General features: G+C 37.3%; 1 protein-coding gene across 1 annotated transcript in view; it reads left to right on the forward strand.

Moving 5' to 3' along the window:
- The window catches only part of vimar (visceral mesodermal armadillo-repeats), a 155,485-nt gene that overhangs the window by 119,012 nt on the left and 11,746 nt on the right, over positions 1 to 24,727 (forward strand). The window contains exons 10-12 of the mRNA XM_067145294.2: positions 17,551 to 17,693; positions 18,841 to 18,973; positions 22,556 to 22,824. Of these exons, the coding sequence (XP_067001395.2) occupies positions 17,551 to 17,693; positions 18,841 to 18,973; positions 22,556 to 22,824 (545 nt within the window). The remainder of the gene's footprint in view (positions 1 to 17,550; positions 17,694 to 18,840; positions 18,974 to 22,555; positions 22,825 to 24,727) is intronic.

Here is a 24,727-nt window from a genome sequence, read left to right on the forward strand (position 1 = left end):
TGATGCACAAGTCTGAGATTGTATGTTTTTCCTACTGAGTGTTTCTCAGCCATTCTGCAACCTTGAGTATTTCTTTAACTTGTTTATTTAGTAAATTTTCTTGATCGGCACTTGCACATGTATTCATTTGTAATCACAAACTTCTTCAGAGTAACAACCAAAACAATACTATTACCAAAAATGCAAGACTGAATCTTTGCGTTCTTAGTGCCGCTGACATGTTAAGCTTGACTTCTGCTTTGAACGCCACATATTTTTAAGGTATTTTTATTATTATTATTATTATTATTATTATTATTATTATTATTATTATTATTATTATTATTATTATTATTATTATTATTATTATTATTATTATTATGACAATGATGATAATAAAGATGGAATTCAGACTATGTCAGAACACTTAGCAAATCAAAATCGCTCTCTTATCAGGCCAAATTCAGGCATTACATTACTGTAGTCAACTCTGAATGCTTATATGCAGCTGAGACAATAGCCAGCAAGGGACTTTCAGACATGGAAAAGAAAGAAAGGAAGTTCCTTAGAAAAATTCTTGGACCCTGGGAACCAGTAGATGAATTTACCTTCCGCTGAAGACAAAACTAAGAACTATATCAAACATTTCAATACATCGCAACCACAATGAAGAAAAGGAGATTGGATTTATATGGACAAATTAAAAGAATGGAATCAAAAAGGCTTGCCAACAGGATTCTCACTTTCCAGGTGAACACAAAGACATAAGTCCCATGGGTGGAAGAAGTCCATCAGGATCTAGAATATTGTGGAATCAGGAAAGAAGACGTACGAAATGGAGAAGTCTTCAGAAGAAAGTTCGCGGAGGCAAAGGTTCTGTCCGACGAAAAAATATAAAAGAACAGAATGTTATTGGCAGAAGAATGAGCACAAGTAAGCCAACAGAGGAAAGAGAGAGCTTGAGAAATTGTTGGAAATAATAATAATAATAATAATAATAATAATAATAATAATAATAATAATAATAATAATAATAATAATAATAATAATGTTACGAATAAGAAACTGACTTTTCTTGAACTACCGTATTTACTCGTGTATTAGACCCCCTTGTGTATTAGAGTCCCCTTGTTTTTTCGAGCAAAGAAAATGAAAAAAATAAGTCTTGCATACAAGACTCCCCAACGTAATTCGTCAGAGAAGAACAATGATTCCGCTTCGAAACGGCTACAAGCCTTTATTCAGCTCTGATGACATTTTTTAATAGTTTCGTCCCTACGACCCACACAATGAAAACATGCGTCGAAGTCATGTGGTACATCTGTGTTTTGTAGTTAAGAAATGTCCACCACCATAACGTAGGCCTACTGCAGCTCTGATGACATTGCACAAATAGATGAATAGTTTCGTGTCCGACCCGCGCATTGCAAGCACACGTCAGTCATGTATATACTCATATGTTTGTGTTTTGTAGTTAAGAATGTCCGCCAGTGTAATGGTTAGCACAATTAGCTGCCGTTTTTGGGAGCCTCAGTTCGATGCCCGGTACAGTGTTGCCAGAGATTTACGAATGGCAGAAAGTGTTGATTTGCGGTAAAAATGGTACATGCAACTACCTTCCACTGGGGGCCTGTATAAAAAAGAGCTGCATCACCTCAAGATGAGGAAACGATTTTACTTAAGAAATATTCACGGTTGTTGCTAGGCCTATTAATTTAGGCAGGCGAGATCATTAACAAAGTGATTGTTTAATATCTCGTAACTTGGGCCAATATAGAGTTTTTTGGGAGAGAAATAGGTTTAAAACGTGATAAAAACAGTCCAGTCACAATTGTTTTACTCGCCAACCTACCTAACAAATAATAATATTGATTTTTTTATGTCCCCACTTACTTTCAATGATTTTTGGAGACGCCGAACAAAACATATAGTATGCATTAATAAAAAATGAGGGACAATGAATGTATGAAATTAAACGTTATGATAATAAAACACATTACCGCCACACCTGTAGATATCCATAAATGCGGCAAACTCTCCTGTTATTTATTTTTATTCTTTCCGTTGTGGAACTTTGGCACTATCCGGGTGATACCATACCTAACCTAAACAATGCAGACTCTCTTATATCATTTACAGCTGTTTAGGTAAATCCTGGTGTGATAAATGTAGAAAACAAGCATGAAATATACTTAAAAATAAGGGTCTGGCTTTCAACAGCTACAGTTATCAAAAGAATGCTTCCAGTCACTATGTGTTATTCGGAAATACAACTCAACAGCTACTTATCAGCTGGTGGTTTGGCACGCTTTCAACAACACGGCTTTATTCAGAAGGAGTGGATTTTGCTATACATACACCAGCTTGGAATATCAGAGACCATCTCCAGAAACCATCTCACACAGTTTGGACTCTATAGTCTGGAACGAAACTGTTTTTGAAAGGTTCAAAAAGATGGGACCTCAAATGCTCTCTGTCTCGATTGCTGTGCATGGGTGACGAGATGGCAGTGAAGATGACATCACTTGGAATGATGACACGCCGGTAGCAGTGAAGTTAGCAGCGCAAGACAATTAAAATGAAAGCAGTGATCAGGTTTACTGTGTGGTAGGCCTACTGCTCAACTGACAGAGACAAATGACTGGCCATTGAGTTATTTTGTATGAATATTGCATAATGTGTTAATACGATACCCGTATCCCTTTTCTCTATGGGGTCGAGTTTGAAGTCAGATGAATCTTCATAACGAGTTTTTACGATCGTATGCCCTTCCTGACGTCGACCTCATCAGAGGAATTAATGAGATGAAACGAATGATGAGATATGAGTAACTAAAACGGATTATATTTACTTTATATGTATGCCTAAAAGTCGTGTTCACCATTTATAGACTTTTTACATTTAGAAATACTGCCTTCTAATGAAAATAGCCAGTATAACTCAAATACATTCATAGGTTTGTTAAAGAACAGTGTAGAATGTTTACATGTACAATTTATAGCTCTTTATAGCCTAGAAGTAGGGGCTGCCTGGCTGAGGCAGTAAAGGCGTGCTCGGTTTGCCCGGAAGGACGTGGGTTCGAATCCCCGCCAGGAAGTCGTAAAATTTGAGAAACGAGATTCCCACTTCCGGAGGTGCATATGGCCCTGAGGTTCACTCAGCCTACACCAAAAATGAGTACCAGGTTAATTCCTGGGGACAAAGTCGGCCGCGCAAAGAACTAACCACTCTAACCCATCACGTGCCGAGGTTAACAATGGTGGAAGCCTTTACCTTCCACTCCTCCAAGGGCTTCATGGCCTGCACGGAGGTGACTTTGCTTTGTTTTATAGCCTAGAAGTCTCGTGTTCACTGCACAGAATTTGAGGTTATTGTATATTGGACCCCCCTTTACTATTTTTGGCTGTAAAAGTGAGAAAAAAGGGGGTCTAATATGCAAGTAAATACGGTAATTTAATTTAGGATGACCCATCGGCACACACACACACATGCACACACACACACACAATTATACGTAACAAAGAATGACAGCACTTCACTAAGTGGCTGTTTACGAAAGTCTCTTGTCCTCACAGTGGGTTTCCAGCTGGTTCGTATTTACCTGGAATGGACGATCCTTCGTAATCTTGATTGACATGTCTCTCCTTTCTCATAGCAGCTCCAAGCAGACATTTTCGAACGCAGGTCTGTTGACTGTCACAATACATGACTGCTGTACACTTGGTTTGACTCCAAACAAGACCGATAATTGCACAATCATCACACGTGACTGCTCCGCACACTGAATTACTTAACAGTACCAATTATCACAGCAACACAACACCAACTACTAAATGGCGACGGCAACTCTCGATTCCAACACTACACCTACATCGTTTCAACGGTTCATTACGATGACACTCTCTCAACACTCACTACTCTGCTCCAACACTCCAACACACTATGCTTGTTTGCAGTGAGCCTGCTTGTATATACTGACTGATGACATTTTAGTATATTCAACTTGCAGCCAGAATAGGAACATTCTATTTTCACGTTCCAAAAAGTTCATGGAGTTACAAGACAAAAAGCACAATTTCATAACATTAATAATAGTAATAATAATGTATTGTGCAGGCATTTTGATTTGATGCCATCTAGGCTGCCTCCATATCAGTTTGTAAGTTCTATTTTACTCCACCAGATGACAGAGAAACTAATTTCTGTTGGGTGATCAGTGGCTGTTTTAATTAATTTTGTTTGATAATTACCAAAAGTATCACCTAGAAATTGTTCACGTGTCAGCATTGCACAACATGGAATGCTGAATGGACTTTTTTTTGCCCATCAAAAATCCAACTACCTCTGCCAGATTTGAACCCATGATCTTGGGATCTGCAGGTCAGCACTACCACTGATCTGCAGAGAAAGCTGTTAAAGAAATTTTTTAGATACTACTATTGTGGAAAGAATGGACATAAAGAAAACAATGCAAGCACAATGCACTGTCCGGGAAACTTTTAGTGATACTTTGGCTGCCTAGTGCTGAAGCGGTAGACCTCGGTTATCTTTGGGATTCGTATTGGCAACTTCTGACACTAAAAATATGAATCGATTATGCATTGCCGCGAGACATCTGGTGGTATAATCGCAACACTTTAAATACTATTGTTATTTACACAGCAAAGTCAAAATATAGGTTAAGCTTGAACGTGAGGGAGGAAAATCAAAGTACATCACAGCAACAACTGAAAACTCCTACACAGAAACGATGGTTTAGAAAATTCATTTTGATCGACCATACTGAAGATTCAATTCAGATTTAATTTACATTCAGTTGGCAGTATTACCAGAACAGTTTTAGCTCCCTCCTTACTTCCCCCCCCCCCCCTCCCTCCCCCCCGTAAAACAAAGTGCCACTAAAAGTTTTGTGGATAGTAATTCATTATGCTTTAAAGTACCAAATCAAGTCCCCTTGACATTGGCAATGACTGTCGCAAATGTTGTGTGGTCTCTTCCTAGTTAGAAAAGTCTTTTAGCACTATGAATTCCTGTCCATTTTTTGGTGTTCCCAAACCATTGTTTGTCTCCTTCCAACACCTCTTTGAACTTTATTTTTCCGTGTTAAATCCATTGTGAGAACTGGTAACAGTCATTTCTGAGAATGTGGCTGAGGTAAGAAATTTTGAGGTGCTTTACAAATTGTTTGATTCAGTTCCCGACTTGCAGTTGTCCTTCTGGGTACTTCTTGTTATGTTATTTGAGCAATCCATGAAATTCTGAGCATCCTCCAATGAATCTGCATTTCAAAGGCTTCCCAGTGTTTCACTGATATGCTTTGGTCCAGGTTTTCACACCATGTACCAAAACTACTGAATAGATAGCCATCCAAAGAGGAGGCAGGGAAGGTTTTGTTCTATCTCCATTGTTATTCAACCTTTACCTGGACAGAATTTTCAAAACAGGTTTAGACAAATGCCAGAAGTTTCAGTTTTAAATTTAGGTGGTCATTACAAAAGGGGAAACCTCCATGGCTCAGGCGGCAGTGCGCTGGCCTCTCACCGCCGTATTCTGTGGTTCAAATCCCCGTCACTCCATGTGAGATTTGTGCTGGACAAAGCAGAGGCGGGACAGGTTTTTTTCTGGGTACTCCAGTTTTCCCTGTCACCTTTCATTCCAGCAACACTCCCAGTATCATTCCATTTCATTTGTCAGTCGTTAATCATTGCTCCAGAGGAGTGCAACAGGCTTTGGCAGCCGGCACAATTCCTATCCTCGCCGCTAGATGGGGGCTTCATTCATTCCATTCCTGACCCGGTAAAATGACTGGAAACAGGCTGTGGATTATCATCATAACAAAAGAAAGGCTTTATATTTAAAAATATTTTTCATGCTATTATTGTCTGGTTCACTTCCTTCTCAGGATCGAGATGCTCAGTGACAATGACACCCAAATATTTGAAGCTGGTTACTCTCTCAATCTGTTGGTTGCTTAGTTGTAAGTGTGCCTTCTACTGAACATTATGAACTCTGTTATCTATAAAATCAGAAATAAGTTTGCTTGTTCATTATACAAATCTACACACCTCCACTGATCAGTACCAAACTTGATACCAAGACACATGAGGCACTCAGACATGTTGTACTGGTATTGTCGAATTCAAATTTTAACTCCATATTGTAATTGGTCATAAACAAAATTTAAAATCTGTAAAATAAGCAAAATGACTATGGTAATGCCAGCTCAAGATGTTTCATTCCACTTTCCATCTGGATTGGTAAGATACATTGCCCAATAAATTGTAGAGCTAACTTCAATAACTGCGTTTTTTGTGGTCCCATCTCTGCATGTCCTCCAGAAACGCTTCTGTAAGTCTACAAGGCCTACTGTGATAGCTTATTTTACTGCTGGATTTTGCTCTATGATATAATCTAGCAATTCATTCTCAACCTCAATTCCATGAATGAGTATGGAATGATTGCTTTAAGGTGGGGATTACTTGTTTTGATCTTACACACTATAGTTTTGCATTCCTCTCTTTATCTAAGATGAAATTCTAAAAGAATTTAATTGTATAAAGTCCACCTGTTCAATACACGTTTGTCATTTGTATGGTCTGTCTAAAAAGCTACATTGGACATGTTTCGACCTAGCCTAGAAGTCATCATCAGTTAAAATATCATAAAGAAGAAAGACATATACAAAAAACAGTGATACATAAAAAACTTGAGGTAAAATACAATCAACAAATGCAATGGAAATCTATGTTTGAAATGTCCATAGCTTCAATCTTACAATACACTCAACAAATGCAATGGAAAATCGTGTGTTTAAAATGTACATAACTTCAAAACTGGACGAATTTAGTTGTAAGTGTGGGTCCAACCGTATTTAATACAAATATTGGTTGGCTAGAGGAAGTACTTATAAATTGTAAAGACTGTTAGATGTTGTTCTGTTTGTCATGCTTCTGGAAACGGAGTGAAGTTTTGAAAAATCCATTACAAGGACGGTTTAAATAGTTCTCGGAATCACCGCTAGATGTCAGTGCTAGAGCAACGAGGTTCCCGCGCAATAATCACACATCCTTTGTGAGTGAACACGTGGCGCGTCAGTGCTCTAGCTGCAGGAGTGTGGTTGTGACGACTCTTTGTTGTTGTTCTCGCGTAGTGATTTGTGACAATGGAAAACACTGAGATTCGAGCAGTGATTAAATACTTTGTAAAGAAAGGTATGAAAGCAAAGGAAATTCATGCCAACTTTCAGAACACACTGGGGGACTCTGCTCCTTCATTTTCAACTGTTGCCAAGTGGACCAGCGAGTTTAAATTTGGTCGGGAGAGCTTGGATGATGATCCGCATAGTGGACGGCCAAAAAGTGTTACGACCCCAGAATTTATCGCAAAAGTGCATAAAATGGTCATGGAGGATCGTCGACTGAAAGTGTGGAAGATTGCTGAAGCTGTAGGGATGTCTTCTGAACGGGTATATTATATTTAAACCGAAGAATTGGGTATGAAAAAATTATCCGCAAGATGGGTGCTGCAGCTCCTGACATTGGACAGTAAACGCACCAGATTGGAAATGTCCGAACAAAGTCTGGCCTGTTTTCAGTGCAACCAACAAGATTTTTTGCGCCGGTTTGTGACTACAGATGAAACTTGGGTCCACTACTATACCCCAGGGACAAAACAGCAGTCAAAGCAGTGGAAACATGCTGATTCACCACCACCAAAGAAAGCAAAGGCAGTGCATTCGGCGGGAAAGGTCATGGCCTCAGTTTTCTGGGTTGCAAAAGGCATTCTGCTGATAGATTATCTTCCTACTGGCCAAACAATTATGGGGCAATACTATGCAAACCTCCTAGACCAACTACAGGAAAAGATACGCGAAACAAGGCCTGGTTTGGCAAGGAAAAAGGTCATCTTTCATCAGGACAACACTCCGCCGCACACAAGTGTTAATGCCATGGCAAAACTTCATGAACTGGAGTACGAATTGACAACCGAATTGGAGAGATATTTTGCAGGCCTGGAGGAATCTCATTTTCAAGATGGGAACAAGGCATTGGAACATTGCTGGACCAAATGCATTAGTCTACAGGGAGACTATGTTGAAAAATAAAAGCAATTCCACCGAGGTAAGATACTTAATTCTAATACATTCCGAGAACTTTTCAAACCACCTACGTACATTTCATCGCGGAGAATACAAGTATAGCCAGGATCTAAATGTGGAAACAAAAAGCCGAGTATGAGAACAAAAAATGAAGTAGAAATAAAAGATAATATGAAGAGTCGCGAAATATTACTTCCTCTTTCCTCCAGCCCTGTGCTTGTGTAGATCAAGTTGGATCGGTGTTGACCTCCTCACTGACTGGTGACATTTCTGATGTTGCATTGGGTGGGGGTTAACGGCGGGTGGGAAACGGTGGGTGAGGGGAGGGAGAGTGAGTGGAAGTATGGGAGAACAGACCAGTAATGCGTGTTGTGACAGACTTAATTGAGCTTTGCTTAAGATCTTTTTTTATTATTGTGTCAACCAGGATGTTCATTTTTTTCTCGGATTTCGTTAAGATTATGGATGAATTGGATTTTTGATCGAGGTTTATGTAAATATTTTCTAAAATGTTTAATAAAGGTCCCTTTTTGGTTATATAGATCGTTATCTATGGTGGAGTATGAGTGATTATTATCTTTCATGTGTTCACTGACATCGGAAAATCTTTTGTATTTAGCTGCATTAAAATGTTCTTTGTAGCGGATTTGAAAGTTTCTCCCAGTCTGTCCGATATAACTGGCATCACATTGGTTACACGTCAACCTGTAGACCCCTGATTGCAAATTTTTGTCGGATTTGTTAAGTGTGTTTGTGTAATAGAAAAGTTTAGAAGTAATGTTGTTAGTTCTAAAGGCGATATTGAGGTTCTGTTTTTCAAAACTGTTTGAGATTTGCTATAGGTTATTGCTGTTGAAAGTGAAGGTGACAAAATCAGTATTCTATTTCTTTTGTTTTTTAAATGTGGTGGTGTGTTTATTTTTTATCTTATTGAGAATTCTGCCAACAAAATTGCTATTAAACCCACTAAGGAGTGCTAAAGTGTGAATGGTGTTCATTTCTTTCATATAAGCTTTCTTGGTCGTAGGAATGTTCAAGGCTTTATGTATCATACCATAAAAGGAGGCCTCTCATTTTTTCTTAATTCTAAAACTATTCCTTTATTACATATTTTATTGACTCTGTTTATTCCAACTTGTGGAGACTTCGCTTTTGTTGTAGATTGTAGCAATTGGTAAGTCTGCTCTGAATCTTTCTCCTCAACTTCGTCATAAGAGGAAATCATAAGTACTTGCTTAGTAGTAGAAACTGTTGGTGGTTTGTAAGATTGAACCACATCAGCATAGTGAAGCTTTTATGATGACTAAACGAAGCTCGAGGACAATCGCTGAAAGTAGCAGGGATTAATTTGTTACCATATTTCTTTCATGGTAGCTTGCTCCCGGTTTTGAACTCGAGGAATTTATACATTTACGCTCCCAATAAAGTGACACATAATATTGTTTATCCTATGGTACTGGATTAATGATTTTGCAATTAGGAAAGATGTACAAATGTAACAAAGCAATATCAGTAATTCTCAGCAAGTTCAAAAATTTACCAAACTGCAGAAAAACAAATCGTCATTCATTCATTCATTCATATCGTAAAGGCATTTTTCAAATTCAGCCTGTCCATCACAGAATCCAGATACTTCTTTCTTGGCCTTCCTCTTCCCTTCTTACCCGGAACTTTCCCTTCCAGCATAGTCACGAGCAGGGAACGGATTTATATGTACTAATAATTATTGAAATATGTACATATATATTTAGTTATTTTTATTGAAATAGGGAATTATATATGGGCTTAAAATTACACATATAACATTAATTTCTATATCAAAGTTCAAAGAAGCTAAACAAAGTAGATCTACATGCAACATAATGTTGCACTTCTCATTTTAATATATATGAAGAACACACAATCTTTTATTCTCTGTTACCAAAGCAATGGATTACAAAATGTTCTTTTAAGTGCTGGAAAGTGAATCTTCTATTATCTCTGAGGACAGATTTATATTGACTGAAACTGCGTTCAACATCAGAAGAGGTAATGGGGGGCATAATTCAACTTCATAATATCTGCTGGAATTAAATCCAATGTTAATTTTACACTTAAATCTCCACACAGCATTGCAGCAACCTTTGTAATTTCTTCATATCGAGGGTTCTTTGAAAGTACAGTGGCCATCTTCTTGTTTGCTACATCTGCAACTTTACTTGTACCACGATTTAGTTGTTCCACAGTTTTATTCACAATTTCACAACTTTCAGAAAGTGAGAGGTGCGAGTTTTGGAGCCTTTTCAGTGTTTTTGTGATGCATGAAAAATTATGCTGAATGTAACATAAGTCATTTCTCACATTTGTATCGCAGACAACTGTTTTTGCGGCTTCAGTTGAGGCTGCATCTTCAGAGCCCATGGCGTACAGAACGTTCTTAATACGGTCTATATATTCAACATAATATTCAACCGCTTGCAGCCACGTACCCCACCTAGTTAGAATCGGCATAGGCAGCAATGGAATCTCTGGGTACATTTCTTTCAAAAGATGAACTCTTCTGTGGGCTTTCAGAAAAACTTTTTTCACTGAGGAAATCAATAAATCTACTTTGGGGTTAACTGCCTCTTACCACTTCTGCCACACGATGAAAGGCATGTGCTACACATGTTAAGTTAAATGAGTCATCTTAGGATATACAACACATAATGCTTCTCCAGCTTTTATCATGTAAGGTGCGTTATAGCTATTAAAAAGTAACACTTTATTATACTTAACGCCCTGTGGCCAGAGGATACCCATAGCCTCATTGAACAGTTTTGCTACAGTTTTGTTATCACACTTTTCTAAAACATCACAGTGTAAGAGAATCCGTTTACAATAATCTTTGCTTAACAAACCAATGATTACGTGGCCAATTAGCCTGCCTTCTTTTTCTGTTGTCCCATCAATGAAAACCCAAATTGGACCGTCTTGAATCTCTTGCCTTATCTTCTGAACAGTTTCATCGCATATGGCTGAACAGTATGTTTTTCTGAACGTTGACTCATCCGGGATGGATCGTTTAGTATATTTCTTGAGGAATTCCCTGAAGCACTGATTATTCAGTTTGAAGAGAGGTTTGTCAGCAGAGATGAGAGCATGGCAGAGATCGGTGTTGAATTCGGATGTTACACTGGAAGTTGCTAGTTGTGATAGGAACAACTGTCTCTGCTTGGAATCTTGTTTTTGTTAGCCTGGTGTTTACTGGTTGAAATATGCTGTTGGACAAGGAACCTTTGAGTAGATGTCACTGTACAATAACACAAATTACAAAATAATATTTTACTGTCAGTTGATAAACCATCTTCTTTAAATTCTGATACGTAACTTTTCAATTTTAAACTGATTGACTGAGCTACGTTAGGCATATTGTAACAACGTTAATGTCTTCAATGAATATCAATATACAACCGCACACACTGAACGTACAAGAACACTATGATCCGTCTCACTGCTAATTCAAACTGTGAATGACTGGTAGTGAACTAGATGGAGTTATGAAGCAATCAAAGGGAATGCCCGAATTACGAACTAATCCAGAAACCACTAGCACATTGTCGATGGATGAGCTTTCCCTAGTTATGAAATTATGGCACAGACACAGTCGATGTTATGTAATGCAGCTTATCAGTGCTGTAAGTGTGATTCAGATAGTCACGGTATTGACTGGCTGATCTCCACCACTTCTGGGTTCAACCTCTCTCTTTCTTCGCACTGCTTATCAGCTTATTTTATCAGCCCAGGCGTGGGCAGGCATGATAATGACCTGCACACCAGTTAAAATATTAATTTTTCGAATATAGATTTTTAATTTATTTCTCCATTATTGAGAGGACTGCTAATTTAATATAATTTAATACTTTTTAGCCAAAATATGGACTAAATTGTTAATGACAAAGAATGTGGAACATATGTGCTAAACTCCAAAATATGGAAAAATATGGAAAAGGAATACTCCATTTTTCAACTCCACATGTCATGATTCGTAAAGATAATGCAAAATATAATTATTTTTAGCGTCCTAAAGAGATATGTATTTACATATAAAGCCGTTCCCTGGTCATGAGGAACGTGTAATGTCGAAGTGTGTGGCCAAGGAATTTGGTTTCCTCTTTTCTACAGTGTTGATCATTTCCCTTGTTTCATCTATTTCCTTAAGGACCCTATTGTTTGACTTTTTCTCTGTCCAACTTATTTTCAGCATCCTCCTCCATATCCACATTTCCATTGTGTACCCGATGCATTTACTGGACGTATTAAAAATGGCGCCTACGGAAGGTAGAGACCAGCCAAGGCAAAGAAATATGTAATAGGGTATCGATATTGATGTATGCTAGAAGGCCATGACTAACTTAAACCTACCACTATGAAGGCGGTGTACAATGGTGTAGAATCGATAGAATTGTTTTTAAAAAAATAAGAAGGATCAAACAGATTATTATAAAAAACTGACTTAAAAAATTGACGTGGTAAGGACAAGGTATCCCGAACATCGCTCTCAAAAATAAGCAAGATTTGCAATATCTAACGTGAAATTTTAAGCTGAGAGGACGGAAATATTGAACGAAATGAAGAGATAAACGTTGAAATACCGTAAAGAGGGAATAAAATCCAGAAGTTTTGAAAAGTCCGTCCAAATACTTAGACGCAAATTTGTTTGGAAACGAGAAGTTCATTGAGACGTGAGAGCTCGAGGTTGAGCTATATTAAGTGGAAATAATAGCAAGGACAGCCTAAATAAAGAAGCAATCACTATAAAAAATATATATATATACTACGCAGAACCATGATGAATTCATATTTTCCAGAATCGACGCATATTGTCTACTGTGTTCCTGAACAGATGATGGCTTGCTAAATCGGCATAGACCAACCTGGAGGGAGATGTCATCCTGGCTGTTAAAACCACCCGACCCGTGTGGAGGAGGTCACTCTACCTGAGATACCAGTGGTGGAGAACCTGCCCAGTTCTCAATCCAAGGCCTGCGACCAGACCGAAGAGCAACTAAGGCCCGAGATATTGAATGGCGAGCTAAGTAATAGTATTAAGTAGTATAATTTCTTATGTAGAGTATGCAGTGAATATAAGAAAGTGCAGTGTGAAATATTTAAGACGATATCTCGTGACAGAATGGTAACGTGTTTACTACATTATCTTATCCAAGGATGAAGGAATACGATTTAAAATGTGACATAGTGTAACAGCTGTTTTCAAAGAATCCCGGTTAGTTAGAAAGATCCATGAGTGATGTAATACCAGTCAAACCCAGTTTACGTCACAGAGGGACGCATGTTTGAATTGGTTAAGTTAAATTACCATACTCTTTGCTGTGTGAATATATTGAAAGAATAGATACTGAATTTGGGGTTATATGTTGAATTGTATGACAAAATGCGTTTTGAGGAACGAATTCTGCGCTATTGGAGAGATACGTATCGTTGTGTTTAATTAATATTGGAGGTTAAACGCGGTAATTATAGATGTTAAATGAATTAAATATGGGTTGAAACGAAGGTTAATAATGAAATAATGGAAGTACATTTGGTATTTTAAATTATATATTGCGCAGATTAACAGGAAGTAAAACGTATATGATATATATAATGTGCGATGTAGGAGCACATGTAAAGCGACTACGGAATATAAGTATGCCCCAGGAAGGAACCATAGCAAGGTATGGATAATAAAATTACGCATATTTTAATGAAGTGTGAAAGTGGTTTGACAATAATAACAACCGGTGTTGGGTAAATGAATACATGATTGTGTCATATTCTGAATGAATGGTAATTGCGTGGAAGATCAAACTTGTATGCAACTAGTATGATAATGTAGTGTTGAAATATATTTATGTAGGCATTTTCACATCTATATATGAAAAATGCTTATTGACTATGTGCATATTGAACTGGAATACGTTACATAAGAAATTATCTAGCTAGAGTAGGGAAATTATTTGAGATTTACGTAGGATATCATCGATGTTTTGTTAATCTGAAATATTATTAGAGCGAATATTTAGTTAGGAGCCGTAATTTAAGTGGTAATCGGACTGAGAAACTTAGTGCGTCATTCAATATTTCATTTTCTTCACTGTAGTCTGCACCAACGAACTCAGATAATTTTTAATGTAACTTAGGTCACTGATATTTGTATTCAGGACACTTTATTCAAATTCAGTTCATTTCCACGATAACTTGAACAATGTAATGGTTGTATTTTTGATAAGGGTGTATAATTAACACCGTGAGTGATGGAATAATTTGATATACCGAATTTTGACCGTGGTCTGAAGACTTTGATATAGTATATACTTAGGTGACCAGATGTAAATTTTAATAGGAAGATGAAACAAAGCAACAATTCATTTCAGGAATACGCGACCCAGAATGTTAAGATATGTAAACTCAGTTTAGGAGTAAGGCAGTGCTGACCTAGAATATTTGATTCAGTAATTAAAATATTTATTTATTAGGTTGATAATTGGAAGATTATGAGCAATATTTGACATTAACCATTTCTTTTGCGAATCTTGATAGTTTAATAAATGTGTTTCTTGATTAATTTTTATAGAATGGAATGAGTTTTCATTTATAATGGTAGTCTGTAGTTGTACTTAGTCAGTAAGGTTCTCATTATGCGGATGTGTTTTTCGAAAGGTTGACTGAAGTTTACGTTCGCAAAATCCACTACTGAGCGTTGAATTACGTAATTCTGAACCGCATATGATGCCATTACTTTCTCTTTGAACACACGTTAAACCAAAACATAGAAAAATTAACCATTTTTCTGGAGGCATGAATACCCTGAGATATGTAACTGACTAGTTGGGAAAATACTGTGGTCACCCTGACCCGTAGGGTGCAATTGCTTCCAGGCATTTTATATCCTGTTTTGCTAAGATCCATGTTCGCAACCATACAACAAAACACTCCACACAAATATTTTGGCAAATTCTTTCCTAATTTTAATGTTAATGTTCCTGCTTGTCAGAAACTGTTTCTTGTTACTGAAGGCTTGTTTAGCTAGAGCAATCCTCCTCCTGATTTCTGTGGTGCACCTGTTGTCCTGAGTGATAATGATTCCCAAGTAGCAAAATTGACTTAATTGTTCTAAAGTTTCATCACCTATCTTAATGTTTATTGGTATCTCCTCAGTTGATTTCTTGACAACTAATACTTTTGTTTTTGAGGTGTTCAGTTTCAATTTTGATTCTTGTGGTGTTGATGTTAAAACTCGTAGCATTTTACTTATTTCCCCTCTCTGAATCTGCAGTTAATGCTATGCCATCGGCAAACCTTAAACATTGGATTTCTTGTCTGTATATTTTAATTCCTTTGGTTTTTTGCTTACGTTTTGATATGACCTCCTTAATGAACATGTTAAACAAAAATGGAGATAGCGCACAACCTTGTCTCACTTCTCTTCTAATGGATGCTGTCTTAACATTACCATTGATTTCTATTGTTGTGCTTTGATTTTTGTACAGAAATAAAATGAGTCTTCTGTCCCTCCAGTCCAGTCCTATATTCTTCATGTTCCTAAAGAGCTGTTTACTTTGTCAAATGCTTTCTCTATATCCACAAATGGGATGTGTGTTTTCCTGTTAACACTCAGTCTTCTCTTGAGAATAGTTCTTAATGCTAGAAGAGTTTCTCTTGTTCCCTTCCCTGTTGTAAAACTAAACTGATCCTGCAATCTATATTGTTCAATTTTCTTTTTAATCCTATTCTTAATTACATTAAGTAGTATTTTGGATGCATACAATAGCAGTGAGTGTTCTATAGTTGGAACAGTCAGTAGCATTTCCTTTCTTTGGTAAGGTAACTGTCCTACTTTTAGTAAAGTCTCCAAGAATTTCACCATTATAATAGCATCATGCAATGATATTATACAGTTGTTGTTTCATTCTTTCTCCTATTCCCTTGAGAAGATCTGCTGGTATGTCGTCCGGTCCGGTTGCTTTCTTGTCCTGTAATTGTTTTAGTGCTAGGTCAAATTCTTCTTGTGATTATTGGGCCTATATTGTCTTCTTCCACCATCTGTTCAGGTTCAAGATAGTCTGGAATTGCCATTACTTCTTCATCCCAGTACAGGTCTTCAAAATGTTCCTTCCAGCGTTCTGCAGTATCTTCACCATCAATAAGTAGTTGCCCATTCTTATCCTTTATAACTGTTCTTGTTTTGTGTTTATATTGGAGTGATTTGTTCATGCCATATGCTCTATCTGTTCTTTCTCCTGTTATATCATTATCTATAGTTGCATAATTTCCTTCAACATCCATACTTCTTTTGCCTCTCTACATTTTGTCACAATAAGATTCTTTATCTTTCTGTACTGATTGTCGTTGCACCCTAGAAGAAATGCTATGTGATAATATTTCAGCTTAGAACTCTGACAGAAAGGTTCTTCCATCTAAGGTACAGTTTTGCATGAACTGTATTTTCATTCTAAGTGATACATATGCTGCAGATCAGTATTTCTCCCCTCAACATTTTCACATAACGGAATTTTGTCGAGGCGCAACAATGAAATGTAATAATTCAATTTCTATATGTGGTGTATTTTTACTTTGCAGGCAGAGCCTACAGGGAACTGCTAGTGCATTAATATTACCGAACAGGAGTTGTAGACCATCAAGATTTTCACATAAGATAACTGCTTCATCTGCATATCTTATGTTGTTAATTGTGGCATAATTTAGTTTTATGCCAATCTGTTGTTTTTCTAAAGCTGTTTTGAAAATTTTGTCTGAGAAAAGGTTGAATAACAATGGAGAAATAACACAACCTCGTATGACTCTTCTTTGAATGGCTATCTCATCTACAGCTGTGTTTGCAGTATGGACAATAGACACTTGTCTCCCTCCAATAAAGATTTTGATTTATTATATTTTAAACGAATTTTATTTATTTGTAGTAGTAACAAAATAACCGGTCTGCACTGGTGGTGTGAAAATGTATTTGTCGCAACATTTCATAATGTCCACATTATATTATTGTAATTTAAATTTCATGAATCTATAAATCCTTGGGAAAATCAGTAGCTGTATAAAATACCATGCAACTTTACTTTGTCCTTTAATAATTATGCATATGCTGGCTGTTGCTGTAAATTTTGTGAAAGAGAAGCATATACCTAAAAATACAGTAGTATGCTCAGCCAAGTTCTTGCAGACTGTAGCACAATATGTGGAGGACCTTGGCAAATTATAGTACTGGTACTACTTGTAATTATGATGCATATAAAATACAGGGGGTCTAGTTAAAGTATGTGAGTTGATAAAATATAGTGGAATGGTGATTGTCATAGGATGTGGTATTTCCCTCTTGCTAAATTAATTTGCTGTGTATTTTTGTCATTCCCATGCTGAGAGATACTGAACATTATGTAACACTCGAGCCTAAGGTAAGCATTAATCATGGCAATTCTATTCATTTTCTTTGATAGAAATTTGGTGATTCCAAGTCAGAACAAAGCAACTGTCCTGAATGATGGCTTGATGAATGCTGTTGCCCCAATGTTGGCAATTCCTACTTTTCCAGTTGTGTTCAAGCTGCTTGGAACTCTGCGAATGGTTGTGGATGGTCAAGGTAAGCTGTTAGCTGATTAGGGACTAGTTCTGAATTTAATTAAATTAATTCATGGTAATTATTATAATGGTTTTAACTGTTTAGATGTCCGCTTCCATAGCATAACGGTTAGTGTCATTAGCTGCTGTCCTCAGGGGGCCTGGGTTCTATTCCCGGTGCTGCCAGGAATTTAAGAATGGCAAGAGGGCTGGTATGTGGTTAAAATGGTATATAGAGCTCACCTTCATTGGGGGTGTGCCTGAAAAGAGCTGCACCACCTCAGTGCAAGGACACGAGTTTACTTAATGTTGAGATTTCAGTAACAAAGTGAATCTGCTCACTGCTAGTATTCTTCTGTTGCAAATGGTAACTGATAACTTAACTTTTGAATAATAATTCAATTTAAAATATTTACATTACACAACAGTATACCTTATGGATGTTTTTTCATCATCGTCATCATCATCAGCAAAATTTTCCCTTATCCATGTGCAACTGGGTTGGAGCATACACGGTTCCTCTCCGTTTTATATTACATTTCCACCTCTTCTCATATATTACCATGTTCTTATGTACTTAAAATGCATGCTTGATTTGCTTCATGATTTAATTGGTTAAATGCCCACTTACTGTGCTTAGAGTTATGGCATTGAACCCTGGCATAGTTGTTTGGTATTTAGGAGTATTCAGTATGAGAGATCCATGTTGGGATAAAAATGTTAGGAGATTTACAAGCACATCAAAGTACGCCTTTTCTGGACAAATTGTTTTCACTCCATGTCTCTTAAAATCAATAGCAAGTGAAGGGACGTTAGGATGATTTCATTACTTTTACATTTTGGTGGTACAGACTATTTCCAGCTGGGAATCAGATTGCACTCTACTCACCTTTGCAGGCTAGGAAAGAGACCATTTCTTTAATAGTAATTAAACAGAATCAAAGTAGAACCTTGAAACTATCTACATTACTTCTGTCATATCACAGCATTTGGATTTTGACCTAGAAACTTACCTTGCTAGTCTTTACTCTTTCTTTGTAGGCACAATTTTTCACTATTTTATGCACTCATATTTATGACATTTGCCACACAATCCTTTCTGTTGGTCATCATGGATGTATGTTATGTGTGTTATTTTGTACTTGCAATTCTTGCATTGTATCTTGCAGAAGAGGCAGCTCGTGAACTGGGTCAGCAGCATGAGCTTGTTCAACGGTTGGTACAGTGGTGTGGTACTGAAGATCATCCTGGTGTTCAAGGCGAGGCCAACCGGTTATTGGCATGGCTAATTAAGAATAGCCAGTAAGTTTTAAAAAATCAAATCATTAAGATATTTGGACTAAAATGATCTCTTCTCTTGTTCTTATTTTCTCTTTCTAATAATATTGTTTGACAGCAGGGTACTTCTTCACCATATATGACTTCTGGAGGGACTGGAAATGTCTTCCTTCAATTTCACTGAATGTTATGAGGAGCTTATAACACTGTAATTGTTTTGCCTGTTATAATGACCACCACTATCACTGTTCCTTTGCTTTTAACCTGTTCAATTCTGTTTTTATTAACAATGCTTTAAATTCAGAAACTAGACTAATTTAGTGCACTAAAAGAATACAGTAATTACAAATTTACAAGGTCGGTCTGACAGGTAATGAGACTTCTACATGCTTTCGATTTATATTATTGTGCAACATAAATTCTAAAATTGTTCTCATGTTCTGTAATGTGTTCATGTGTTCCTTGTTTATGCTTGTTTCTTTGAAAGCTCTTTTGAATATGTTTTTCATAATTGATTTAACATTTCGACACTGTTTAATTCACTGCTTTTGGGGCTCCAGCAGTTTTTTTTTTTTTTTCTCTGAGTGCTTCGCCCGCTGCTGCTGTAACAAGATGGATGAAAGAAGATATATTAAGACTCTTTCAGAAAAAATAAGAAAATGGTACAGTACAAATACTCCAGAAGGACAGACAAAATACAAGAAACTAACAAATCTAGTCACACAGAAATGTAGAGAGGCAAAAGAAAAATGGATGAATAATGTATGCCAGAGTATAGATAATGATATGAAAATTGGGAATGCTTGAAAGTTAAAAGACTACAGTTCAAGGCTGGAATGAATCCAGTCTCATAAAAGATAAGAAAGGAAATCTCTTGACGAAAGTTGAAGAGGTAGTGAAAAGATGGAAAGAATACTTGGAGGAACTGTATAAAGGTGCAAAATTTACTAACATGGATGAGTAGATAGAAAAATGTGAGTTGGTCCCAGGAGATGAACTAGGTCCTCCTATTATGAGAAGTGAATTTGAAGCAGCAGTAAAGCAGTGGAGTAGAAAAAAAAAATAAGCACGAGGATCTGATAAAATACCAGCTGGACTATGGAATAACTCTGGAACGAAACTCGAGGAGGAACTGTACATGATCACTGAGCAATGCTATGAAACTGGAAACTTGCCAGATGACTTTGTAGAAAGCAAAGCAATGTCCAAACCAGGGTAGCTGTGACAAAACATGACCTGGTTCCCGTACCTGCTTCTTACAAGAATATAATCTATTTGTTATCTGTTACTATCATCAAAAGTCTTCCATTTTTAGCATCTTCTATGAGGCATCTCAAATATGGTGTTCATTATTACTAAATCATGTTCTTCAAAAAGTCCATAAAACGTATTCCTCTGTCATTTGGTTTTCCTAAACCATATCTACCAGCAACTTTTATAAAAATATTGTCTCCCTTTATGATTAAATTGTCTTTATCTTTAGTTATTTTAATTACATCTTCAATTTTATTATATATAGTATTTCTTCAACGTCGTCATCTCCATGTCCTGTTTTTCGCAAGTATGTCTGTATCATTACTATATCTGCTGGGTTTTTTTTTTTTTTCAGTCCATCAATGTGATGTGTTCACCATGTTAGTAGCCTGTTCCTACCTTAATAGTACAGCCACTCCACAGTGCCCATCATTCTCTACTCCACTATAGATAATTCTGAATGATCCACTATTAAAATCTCCTTTTCCAGGCCACCTAGTATCGCATATTCCTAGGATGTCTATATTGTTTTCATCCATAATAAAATTTTAGTTCTTCCAGTCTTTCCATTTTCAACATCGTCCTTGTAGTCTATGTTCCTATCTTGATTCCTTCTTCATACTTTGGAGGCTTTCGCTTTATGATGACGTGGGATTTCTTGGTTACTCCCCTGCTGGATTGTGATGTCCGAGTACCATGATCAATAGTATCCAGATTACAGTTTGCATTCTCCATGGTTGCTATACTAAGGAGGTAATGTGGTGGTTTCCAGTTGCCTTCCACATCAAAGTTTTACTTCCATTCTAATCGTCCTGACCATGCCTGTAAATGCTCAATCACAGTGCAGTTGACAGCCTTAGTCTTGCACTGTGCTGATACTGTTAGTGCTGCTTCCACTACCAGGTGTTATTTGTATTAATTCCCGAGTACATGGCTGCCTCTTCTGCCATCTCCACCGTACCGAAGTCTACCTTCTCCGCTGTAGATGCTGTTGGGTCTTCACTCGTAACCCTGAGCTGGGACCCTTGCCAGATGGTACACATTGGGTCAGTGTGCTTTGGGTCTCACAGAAGCAGGAGCGCCACTCCCTGGGCAGGGATGCCTCTGAAGAGGGTATGAATATGATAGTACAGGAAAATTGCATGACCTTGTGTGCTACCATCACCTGTGAATTTCTCAGTGCCACTAGTTGTGCAGCTAACACCATCACTGTGCACCAGGAGATATGAGGGCTGGAGTTCAATGCTCAGGCGCTCTCCTGTATACTGCACTTTTCACCAGTGAACGCCAAATTTCATGTTCAGTGGTGTAAAGAGGTCCACTTTTGATGTGTGGAAAACTGGAGATGCTTCCTGCCATAAAGCAGGATCTGTTAGATGATTTTCTGTGCCTTCTGTGGTTTCTCCTGGCAAATGCTGGAGCTGTACCTTAATTAAGGCCATGGCTGCTGCCTTCCCAGTCTTAGCCCTTTTCCATCCCTGCGTTGCCGAAAACCTTTGAGGTGTCAGTGCGACGTTAAACCACTAGCCTTCTACTATAGGATCTACTCATGAGTGGTTTGTAGTCAGTAAGGTTCTGGAAATGGTGGGGCCAGCCCAGAGCCCTGACCTCAGTCCTATTGAACGTCTCTGGCATAAACTAAAACAGGAACTTCGCTCCAGGCCGTAACAATCCATATCACTAATTATACTTGCTAGAGCGCTGCAGGATAAATGTTCATTCCCCTGAAAACATTCCGATGCCTGGTGGACAGTCTCTCCTGCAGAGTTTGAGTTGTAATAAAGACTAAAGGGAGCAGGCTGGCCTACCAACTCACCGTTAATGTCCTCTTTTGGGCAGTGTATCTTAAGAACATATACTGTCAGTTGCTGGGTTTTATGATCTTGTTAGGTGGGGTCATGCCATCTCTCATGGGGAGAAGGAGAAGACTACATACGTGCATCATTGTGACTATGCACATTTTGGAAAACGTTGTGTTGGAGTGAGATCAAGCATACAATGTGTTGCTTGTGAACAGTCAGGCAATGTTTTCCATCTGAGCAGTACCATGCTCTCACCGCAGCATGAGAAGAGTGTGGCGTGCAACATCACCAGTTGTTTACTTTTCCGCATGGCCAAAGATCCAAGCAACTAACAGTACAGGACAGTTTCCGTTAGGTGTTCAGATACCTTTGATCAGTTAGTGTACTTAAGTTTAAAATATGATCTCAAGACTTCTTTGTTTGACCTAATTTGCATGTGCTGTATGTAGTGGTAATAAAAAATACTATTACTACTACAGAAATGTGTTGTTTAATTTGTTGTTTCTGTAGACAGCACTTGTGGTTATGTAGTTTCTGCTTCTGTTTGCAGTGATCAAGGTGTTCTCAATGTGATGCTTGAAACTGGAGCAGTTCCTTGTCTTGTAACTATGGTGACAGCCGAGCATGCTGTTATGCAGAATGAAGCCTTGATGGCCCTGGCATTGATAGCTGCAATGAGATTAAATGATGCATCTGAGTCACTTGTTGCTGCAAAGATAGGAAGTAGTATTACCAAACTCTTGACAGATTTTGGACCTTCTTTGAGCCAAGAAGTAGTGCAGAATGCACTAACACTTCTTGAACAGCTGTGTACCTCTGGTAAGAAACCTTTAATTACTATATAATCCTTTTATCTTCAAATTTTATATCCTTATCTAACCTTGTCACTGTGAATAAATGATGTAGATTCTATTTCATGTCCATCAGTGATTAGCTCTTCATTATGGGCTGGTTGCATAAACTGTTTGATCTTAGATCAGAGATGAAATTGATCTCAGTTCTTGCTAAACTCAGCTTTTTTGTTGTATAAATGTTAATCAGGGATCAATTCGCACTGAACTAGAATTAACCTTCACTGGAGAAATTTCTCTGATCATACTCTTTGATCTCAGTTCAAGGAGTTGTTTTCTATTTGAGATACAAGAACAGTTGATTGTGAACATAATATTACCTGTGTTGTTATGATAAATCATAAGAAAATACACAAAAGACTAACTTAATACATTGTTAGCTATAGTTGTTTTCCATATATAAACTATATAACACTTCTTGTAATGCAGTGAAATGTAATTCTACAACATAACCTCTATGAATTGCTTATGATATTACATTATCTCGTTCATATTTTACAGATGTCTGATTACTGGGATATAGAGGGTTATTCAGCTAAGTTGTCCACCTCGAATAACATATAGACCGTTCAAGATAGAATGGCGTCAGTATCCTCTGAGATAATTCTATTAACTTTGTCTTTAACCTCTTAACATACCAATTATTTACAAAATTGCGATCTTTTTTTACCTAATTTTTTATTGTTAAAATGGGCTATTTATTGAAAACTAATGACAGTGGTAACAATAAAAATACATTTTTCGAACTTAACAATGAAATATAAGCCACCGAAAAGTTCCTGCTTTAAAATCCCAAGTATACTCGTGATATTTTTTTACGGGTTCTAAAATAAATAACACAGCACTAAACAGATGGCAAGTAATACAACATGACACTCAATACTGTTCAAATGTTTGTGGCTGTGTGAAATGCCCTATAACAAGGATCAACACACAATGCTACATCGCTGGAAAGCCGCGAAAACGAACTGCCTGAGTCACCGACATCCACTACGGTTGAGTCAGAGACATCTGTTGGCAAAAATAGGACCCTAAAGTATTAATTTCATAAACATCTGGTGGAAATATTGAGAAACAACAAGAAACGAGTATATTCGGGCTTTTAAATTTGGTACCGACCAATGAGCGACATTCTCGAGTATAGGAAGATAGGAAACTTAAAAGGGTCAACCTTTTCAATACAAATAAATGTTATAGTTTATTTACAACATATATTTACACTTGGAACTAGTTTCAACGCTGTTTGGCGTCATCTTCAGCCAAAATGTGGGAAATAGGCTAGCATGTAGACATTTATATTACAAGGTGTTACATTAGTGTGATTAAATGAGAGAACATGAAGGCGCGAAGTACAATGTCAGTTTCAAAGTGGTCATGAAGGGTGAGTCAAAATTGTATAAACATGAGATAACATAATCACTTAAACAATAAAACATATAAACATATAAACTGTAACAAAACCATGCAGAAGTACGAGATGATTGGCATTGGAGATTTAAATTATTTCAGACACTCTTCCATTGAATGTTGCCTGTCGCGAGTGTAGTACAAAACATAGGTTATATTTCAATAAACACAATCTTCTCAAAAATGTACATAACATTATAAAAAATATTTGGGTTGAGGTGAAATATGGCAGTTAGGGATTGAAATCACTTATTCAATAAGCGCCAATTCAAAAAACAGCTGTAAAGGGTGAGACAAGAATTGCACAAGCGTGAGTTTGGATTCGATAAATGCAAAAAACACATGAGACACACTCGAAAATGTAGGTTCGTAATGGATTTGGTACAAAAGGTCTGCGTTCAATCATTCGTTGAATGGCACCGGTGCGAGTGTAGTTCAAATGTGAGTTAGGATTTAACAGCCTC

Source organism: Anabrus simplex, chromosome 1, assembly GCF_040414725.1.
Source record: "Anabrus simplex isolate iqAnaSimp1 chromosome 1, ASM4041472v1, whole genome shotgun sequence".
NCBI lineage: Eukaryota > Metazoa > Arthropoda > Insecta > Orthoptera > Tettigoniidae > Anabrus > Anabrus simplex.